General features: G+C 45.0%; 1 protein-coding gene across 1 annotated transcript; it reads left to right on the top strand.

Annotated features, from left to right (window-relative positions):
- The first annotated feature begins 16 nt into the window (after positions 1-16).
- LOC139550041 (large ribosomal subunit protein eL43-like) lies at positions 17-7,776 on the top strand. Its single transcript, XM_071360620.1, has 4 exons — positions 17-271; positions 1,918-2,046; positions 4,120-4,202; positions 7,621-7,776. Exons 1-4 carry the CDS (start codon positions 269-271, stop codon positions 7,682-7,684), a joined length of 279 nt encoding a protein of 92 aa, XP_071216721.1. The 5' UTR covers positions 17-268; the 3' UTR covers positions 7,685-7,776.
- The last annotated feature ends 1,003 nt before the right edge of the window (positions 7,777-8,779 follow it).

The following is an 8,779-nucleotide window of genomic DNA, read 5'->3' on the forward strand; positions in this document are numbered from 1 at the left end:
GACTGCAATAATGAGATGGTGTACGTGTGTGCGCATCCGTTTCAGTGTGTTTTGGGAGTCGAGCAAGAATCGACTCCTTTCGACTCCAATCATAGGAGTTGGAGTCGACTCCAAAAATCCTGGAGTCGTGCACCTCTAGCAGTGGAAGCGTTGGTGAGAGGGGAAGAGGCAACAGCGCCAACATCCCACAATGCAATACATTCCACAGGGGTAAATTGCGCCTGCGTCCTGTGCGCTTCCTTTTTGGACCTACGTCTCCAGAACTACAATGGTGAGACAAAAATGTCCCTTTCCTAATCCACACCCATCTAACTAATCCAAAGCGAATGATGGAATAACAATTTATCTGATGGGCCGTTTATATAATTCGCCATTAGCTCCAAAAGTTATTGCAGATATTTTTGAAAGGGAATGGCCAAAATACATGTTTTTACTGTTCGCATACCTGGTAGTCATAGAAATGGCCGCCCAGTATGTGTATGTCACTCGGTTTTGCGTCAAGGCCTCTGGCCGGCACCGAGTGCTTAAAATTGGGTCCCGTTAGCAAGCTAGTTACAGATATGTGTTTGTGGTTTTTGTAACGTTATCTGCAGCAACCATAAACCATGCTTGGTTATGTCAATAGCTACGGTAGTTGCTTTAACTATCTGTAAAGGCTAGTTACTAGTCACGGTGTGTCCTCGCCGGCAGTCATCTGTGCCAGCTAGACTAATGCTAACTTAACGTTCTCTAATGATTCACAAATGTAACTAACAGTTTTCTCGAGTGTGATGGTAGAGCAGACGTTAGTTATATCCACCATGTTATCTATATGCCAAGAAATCAACGGCGTAGTAAGCTAACTGCACCTGTACATAGCCCATCTATAATTTAGCCCAAACAACTACCTCTTTCCCTACTGTATTTATTTATTTATTTTGCTCCTTTGCACCCCATTATTTCTGTCTCTACTTTGCGCTTTCTTCCACTGCAAACCAACCATTCCAGTGTTTTTATTTTTTATTTTACTTGCTGTGTTGTATTTACTTCGCCACCATGGCCTTTTTATATTTTTATTTATTTATACATATATTTGTTTGCCTTCACCTCCCTTATCTCACCTCACTTGCTCACATTGTATATAGACTTATTTTTTTTTCACTGTATCATTGACTATATGTTTGTTTTACTCCATGTGTAACTATGTGTTGTTGTATGTGTCGAACTGCTTTGCTTTATCTTGACCAGGTCGCAATTGTAAATGAGAACGTGTTCTCAATTTGCCTACCTGGTTAAATAAAGGTTAAATAAAAATAAATAAATAAAATAAAAACTAGTGAATGTTTAGCTAGATTTGGGTAGTTTGCTTGCCAAATTTGACCGTGTATTGTTTGAGAATGCTGGTTGAGGTCATTCCCTTGCTAGTTATTGAGGGGATTCTATTAACTTGGCCTGGGTAAAAGGTGTTAGCACTGGGTGGAAAGGGATTGCATTCGTTTAGGAACCGAGCTGTCTCTCGGGCATGCCCCTTTCAGGCTGAAGGCGAAGTCTGCTCAAAACAAGTGATGTAGGTTATCACGTGGTGTAATGAGTAGAATTCAGTATTTTCACATGCAAAATTGATTGCTTTTGATTTAAAACGCTTTTTGCCTTTCCAGTTTGAATGATGGATCATGTTGCCTTGTTGACAACAACCCGAGCAGTGCAGATTGGTGTCAGATTTGAGTGGTGTGTTCCGGCTTGGCCCGGTCACGTGACAGGTCATAGGCTGGTTCAACCCGGCCATATATAACACTGCCAATGTTAGCTAAATGTTTGTTGAGGTTTTTGTCTATGTAATGGGACGAGTGGTGTTTCCTACCATAAAGGCTAACAGTAAGATTGGGGTTGCTAGTTTGACTAGGTTGTGTGTTAATTTGGTGTCTCCCTCTTCCTCAGGCCAAGCGCACCAAGAAGGTGGGGATTGTGGGTAAATACGGCACGCGTTACGGCGCGTCGCTCAGGAAGATGGTGAAGAAGATTGAGATCAGCCAACACGCCAAGTACACCTGCTCCTTCTGTGGCAAGGTACAGTCCACACACCCACAGCCAACACGCCAAGTACACCTGCTCCTTCTGTGGCAAGGTACAGTCCACACAGCCAACACGCCAAGTACACCTGCTCCTTCTGTGGCAAGGTACAGTCCACACACCCACAGCCAACACGCCAAGTACACCTGCTCCTTCTGTGGCAAGGTACGGTCCACACACCCACAGCCAACACGCCAAGTACACCTGCTCCTTCTGTGGCAAGGTACGGTCCACACCTCTAACACATACAGCCAGTACACCTGCTCCTTCTGTGGCAAGGTACAGTCCACACCTCTAACACATACAGCCAGTATACCTGCTCCTTCTGTGGCAAGGTACAGTCCACACACCCACAGCCAACACGCCAAGTACACCTGCTCCTTCTGTGGCAAGGTACAGTCCACACACCCACAGCCAACACGCCAAGTACACCTGCTCCTTCTGTGGCAAGGTACAGTCCACACACCCACAGTCAGCATGCCAAATACATGATTCACACACGGACGGCGAAAATGTTTTGTTCCTGCAGAACGGTTACTGACGTCTTAATCCTTAAGTCTGTTGATCCACTGGTGTGTCAATCTAAGTAACATAATAAAAACAATCCCCATCCAACTCTGCCAGGTTAAACTGCAGATGTAGTTTTCTCTGCCTCGGTCGGCCTTCCACATCTGTGGTGACAGCTAGAGTGCTGTTAGTCAGACTGAGACGGATCAAATGTATTTATTTCCCATAAATGTTTGTAGCGTCCAAAAGATTTGGCCTACATACTAATATAACCACTATGGAAAGACGACTCTCACCAACACTATTCTCTATTTTGCTCTACGGCCCCCCACAAGTGTCCCAGGACTCGTCTGAAGGTAACACATACAAATTAATAGAAGTATGGAGGTAGATTTGTGCGGGGGGAAATAAGTGCTTAAATATGTGTTAAGAAAGCTCAGGAAATATTGTTTTTTTTATCTCTAAGGTATAGGACACACTTCAAAACCTTTTTCAATATTCATCAAATAATTGTTGTTTTGCGATGCCTGAAGGAGTCCTACATTTGATCAAACAGCTCCTTGGTATGACTGTTGTTGGATTCTGGGGTAAACTTTGAACATGGTTTTACTCAGAAGTATAGGAACATTAGTTACATAATGAAGCTTGGGAGGGGCTGAGTGCAGGGAAAACAACCGCATGTGACAGTACGGGGAGAAACTGTTGAAGGCTCATATCACTAAGTTCCCTGCTTAACAAGAAGGATGCAATGTTTAGAGCTACGGAAGAGACTCCACCCACCACGGGGGAAGACATGTCTGTCTGAATACCACCACGGGGGAAGACATGTCTGTCTGAATACCACCACAGGGGAAGACATGTCTGTCTGAATACCACCACGGGGGAAGACATGTCTGTCTGAATACCACCACGGGGGAAGACATGTCTGTCTGAATACCACCACGGGGGAAGACATGTCTGTCTGAATACCACCACGGGGGAAGACATGTCTGTCTGAATACCACCACGGGGGAAGACATGTCTGTCTGAATACCACCACGGGGGAAGACATGTCTGTCTGAATACCACCACGGGGGAAGACATGTCTGTCTGAATACCACCACGGGGGAAGACATGTCTGTCTGAATACCGCCACGGGGGAAGACATGTCTGTCTGAATACCGCCACGGGGGAAGACATGTCTGTCTGAATACCGCCACGGGGGAAGACATGTCTGTCTGAATACCGCCACGGGGGAAGACATGTCTGTCTGAATACCGCCACGGGGGAAGACATGTCTGTCTGAATACCGCCACGGGGGAAGACATGTCTGTCTGAATACCGCCACGGGGGAAGACATGTCTGTCTGAATGCCACCACGGGGGAAGACATGTCTGAATACAGCTGTGTCGACCCTCTGGGGAGAATTAAACTTGGTTAAGCTTCACTAGTGTTCCTAACACCATCTTAAAACAATTCCAAATGTTAGCTTAGTAGAACCCCCCCCGCCCCCCCCGACGACGGCTTAGACTGTTAGAGGTTAATACCAGTATTGAACTGACGTTACTTGTGTTTAATCTTCAGACCAAGATGAAGAGGAGGGCTGTTGGTATCTGGCACTGTGGGTCCTGCATGAAGACTGTTGCTGGAGGCGCCTGGACATACAAGTAAGTGGAACGGTGTTTCTAGACTGTGTGTGGGTACCTTCTCCATCTATCCCCTGCTTGAATCTCCCCCTCAGATTAGACGAGGGGTCTGTAACCACGTTTCTATCCACAGTTTTTATGTGAGGTAAAAAAAAAAATCTCGACAGCTGTGATGGAAACAGGAAGTTTTAGTACAATTTTATAAATGCGACAATTTGTTCGTTTGACATGGTATCTTTTTCTGTCGGTAAAATGAATTATGCGAGAAAAGGCAGTTTGCCAAATATTGATATGATACCCATCATATCGAAGTAAACTTGGAGTCACGTGATGATATGGTGTGTGGTCCTACTACTACGACACGGGAAAGCATGCAGTTTATTAGGCTACAGATGAAATAAGTTATGAACTTCACAGGGTGGTGAAAGGTCATGAACTTAATGCTCCTTTTCCTTATTCTGGTGAAATGATGATCTATGCTTGACTGCCATTTGACAAATACAAATATTCTGTCTATCTATAATGATCTCATGTAGACTAGCCTACCTGCACTGTATCTGCCTGCTGTTGGCTGGAATAGGCTATTTTAACACAAGTTTTTGCTTAAAAAAATAAGCGGTGAAACACTTAAGTTTAGATATTTATTCGGTACGTCAAAATGAAACAGTAGATGTTGTGCACTATGTCATCACTATGTCATCACATGCTGATTTTGCTCCACAACAAGTCTGATTGGTTCTTTATGTGGATTCTAGAATATGTGAGGTGATTTCCCCTCCAGGCTGGAATTAGCTGGTAGCATCTCTGGTATGATGGTGATTTCCCCTCCAGGCTGGAATTAGCTGGTAGCATCTCTGGTATGATGGTGATTTCCCCTCCAGGCTGGAATTAGCCGGTAGCATCTCTGGTATGATGGTGATTTCCCCTCCAGGCTGGAATTAGCTGGTAGCATCTCTGGTATGATGGTGATTTTTCCCTCCAGACTGGAATTAGCTGGTAGCATCTTTGGTATGATGGTGATTTTCCCTCCAGGCTGGAATTAGCTGGTAGCATCTCTGGTATGATGGTGATTTTCCCTCCAGGCTGGAATTAGCTGGTAGCATCTCTGGTATGATGGTGATTTCCCCTCCAGGCTGGAATTAGCTGGTAACATCTCTGGTATGATGGTGATTTCCCCTCCAGGCTGGAATTAGCTGGTAGCATCTCTGGTATGATGGTGATTTCCCCTCCAGACTGGAATTAGCTGGTAGCATCTCTGGTATGATGGTGATTTTTCCCTCCAGACTGGAATTAGCCGGTAGCATCTCTGGTATGATGGTGATTTCCCCTCCAGACTGGAATTAGCTGGTAGCATCTCTGGTATGATGGGCATTTCCCCTCCAGACTGGAATTAACTGGTAGCATCTCTGGTATGATGGTGATTTCCCCCTCAGGCTGGAATTAGCTGGTAGCATCTCTGGTATGCTGGTGATTTTCCCTCCAGACTGGAATTAGCTGGTAGCATCTCTGGTATGATGGTGATTTTCCCCTCCAGACTGGAATTAGCCGGTAGCATCTCTGGTATGATGGTGATTTCCCCTCCAGGATGGAATTAGCTGGTAGCATCTCTGGTATGATGGTGATTTCCCCTCCAGACTGGAATTAGCCGGTAGCATCTCTGGTATGATGGTGATTTTTCCCTCCAGACTGGAATTAGCCGGTAGCATCTCTGGTATGATGGTGATTTTTCCCTCCAGACTGGAATTAGCCGGTAGCATCTCTGGTATGATGGTGATTTTTCCCTCCAGACTGGAATTAGCCGGTAGCATCTCTGGTATGATGGTGATTTTTCCCTCCAGGCTGGAATTAGCCGGTAGCATCTCTGGTATGATGGTGATTTCCCCTCCAGGCTGGAATTAGCTGGTAGCATCTCTGGTATGATGGTGATTTCCCCTCCAGGCTGGAATTAGCCGGTAGCATCTCTGGTATGATGGTGATTTCCCCTCCAGGCTGGAATTAGCTGGTAGCATCTCTGGTATGATGGTGATTTTCCCCTCCAGGCTGGAATTAGCTGGTAGCATCTCTGGTATGATGGTGATTTCCCCTCCAGACTGGAATTAGCTGGTAGCATCTCTGGTATGATGGTGATTTTCCCCTCCAGACTGGAATTAGCTGGTAGCATCTCTGGTATGATGGGCATTTCCCCTCCAGACTGGAATTAACTGGTAGCATCTCTGGTATGATGGTGATTTCCCCCTCAGGCTGGAATTAGCTGGTAGCATCTCTGGTATGCTGGTGATTTTCCCTCCAGACTGGAATTAGCTGGTAGCATCTCTGGTATGATGGTGATTTTCCCCTCCAGACTGGAATTAGCCGGTAGCATCTCTGGTATGATGGTGATTTCCCCTCCAGGATGGAATTAGCTGGTAGCATCTCTGGTATGATGGTGATTTCCCCTCCAGACTGGAATTAGCCGGTAGCATCTCTGGTATGATGGTGATTTTTCCCTCCAGACTGGAATTAGCCGGTAGCATCTCTGGTATGATGGTGATTTTTCCCTCCAGGCTGGAATTAGCCGGTAGCATCTCTGGTATGATGGTGATTTTCCCTCCAGACTGGAATTAGCCGGTAGCATCTCTGGTATGATGGTGATTTTTCCCTCCAGACTGGAATTAGCCGGTAGCATCTCTGGTATGATGGTGATTTTCCCTCCAGGCTGGAATTAGCCGGTAGCATCTCTGGTATGATCTGTCCTGTGTGGAAATGAGCAAAGGGCTACATGTCAATAGTTTAGTGGCTTCCTCTCCATCAGCACTGGTGTTACAGCACGGCTAGAACTAAAGTTTGCACCATCGGTATTCCGTCCACGGAGTAACGCTACTTTCATTCACTCTTGGAGATGCCCATGTCTGAAAACATTCATCTTGAGAGTTGGAAATACATTCACAGCGTCATGTACCTTGACTTTTCCTTGTTCGGAGGGTTGAAACATTCGTCCCGTTTGCAATAAAGTAATACTGCAAAGAATTCAAGTTTTTACCCAGAATACAAAGTGCTCTGTTTGGGGCACTGACTACCACTCTCCATATTTACAAGCATAGTAGTGGCTGCATCATGTTATGAGTATCCTTGTAATTGAGTTTCAGGTTACAAACTAAGCACAGGCAAAATCCTAGAGGAAGAAGTCACCTTTCAGCAGGACAATGACCTAAAACACAAGGGCAAAATCTACACCCGTTGCTATTGGCCACTGGTTTACCAGACACAGATTTAAGCCTAGTCTAAAAGCACTTTAATGGAGATTCTTCATGGAAAGGGCCTTCTTGGTTCAGGACTAGACTTAACCTGCGTCTGGGGAAACTGCCTGGTCCTTGGTGTGAGTTTGGTATGTTTCCACTGTATGTGCTAAACCACCCTCTGTGTTCGGTCTCTGTAAGAAATCATTGTTCCTGTGTTCCAGCACGACGTCTGCAGTCACAGTGAAGTCGGCCATCAGGAGACTGAAGGAGCTGAAAGAGCAGTAGACTGTTACTGGAGGATCAGACTGTCACTGTTGTGTACAGTTTGACCTGGACGCCGAACATCTACCACAATAAAAATCATTCTGGAGCTGAAACACCGGAGTCTATTTGTACTGCTTGTGTTGCTGTTAGTACAGCCCTGTGTGTTGCCTGCCACCTCAGCCGAGTGTCTTACCTCCTACAGTCCCACTGTAACGGCAAAACAACGGCAGTGTGTTTTGGACTTCTAGCCCTTTAGAAATATTGTTTGAGCTCCAGACTTCTGGGTTGTTCCATTTGTTTTCTGTATGATTTAACAAGCTCTTAAAAGCAATGAAAAGCTGATCCAAACAGTGGAAGCATTACAGAAAAGGACATGGTAAAACACTTAATTGTGAAGCTAAATATGAGGATTGGACGTGCAGATAAAAGATACATCGATGGGGTCTGATGGGTTACATTGGAAAGTATTCAGACTTCTTTAAAACATTTTGTTACGTTAAAGTCTTATTTTAAAATGGATACAATTGTTTTTTCCCCCTCAATCGACACACTACCCCATAATGACAAAGCAAAGAAAGGCTTAGAAATGTTTTAAATAAATCAATAAAAAATGATCACATTTAGATAAGTATTCAGACCCTTTACTCAGTACTTTGTTGAAGTACCTTTGGCAGTGATTACAGTCTCGAGTCTTCTTGGGTATGACGCTACAAGCTTGGCACACCTGTATTTGGGGAGTTCAACATAAAATGTTATTGGTTACATGTGTTTAGCAGATGTTCCTAGCTCCAACCCTGCAGTAATATCTAACAATTTCACAGCAATATAATTAAGAATATTGAGGATACTCCCAGAGCCCTCACCTCCCTGTAGGCTGTCTCATCATTGTTGGCGTCCTCAGAGCATGCGCAGACCAGCTGGCTGGTGTGTTTACAGACGTCTGTAATCTCTCCATCCCAGTCTGCTGTCCCCACTTGCTTTAAGATGTCCACCATTGTTCCTGTATCCAATAAGGCAAATGTAATTGAACTAAATGACTATCGCCCCGTAGCACTCACTTCTGTCATCATGAAGTGCTTTGAGAGGCTAGTCAAGGATCACATCACTTCCACCTTA

The sequence above is a fragment of the Salvelinus alpinus genome, chromosome 23 (assembly GCF_045679555.1).
Source record: "Salvelinus alpinus chromosome 23, SLU_Salpinus.1, whole genome shotgun sequence".
Taxonomy (NCBI): Eukaryota; Metazoa; Chordata; class Actinopteri; order Salmoniformes; family Salmonidae; genus Salvelinus; species Salvelinus alpinus.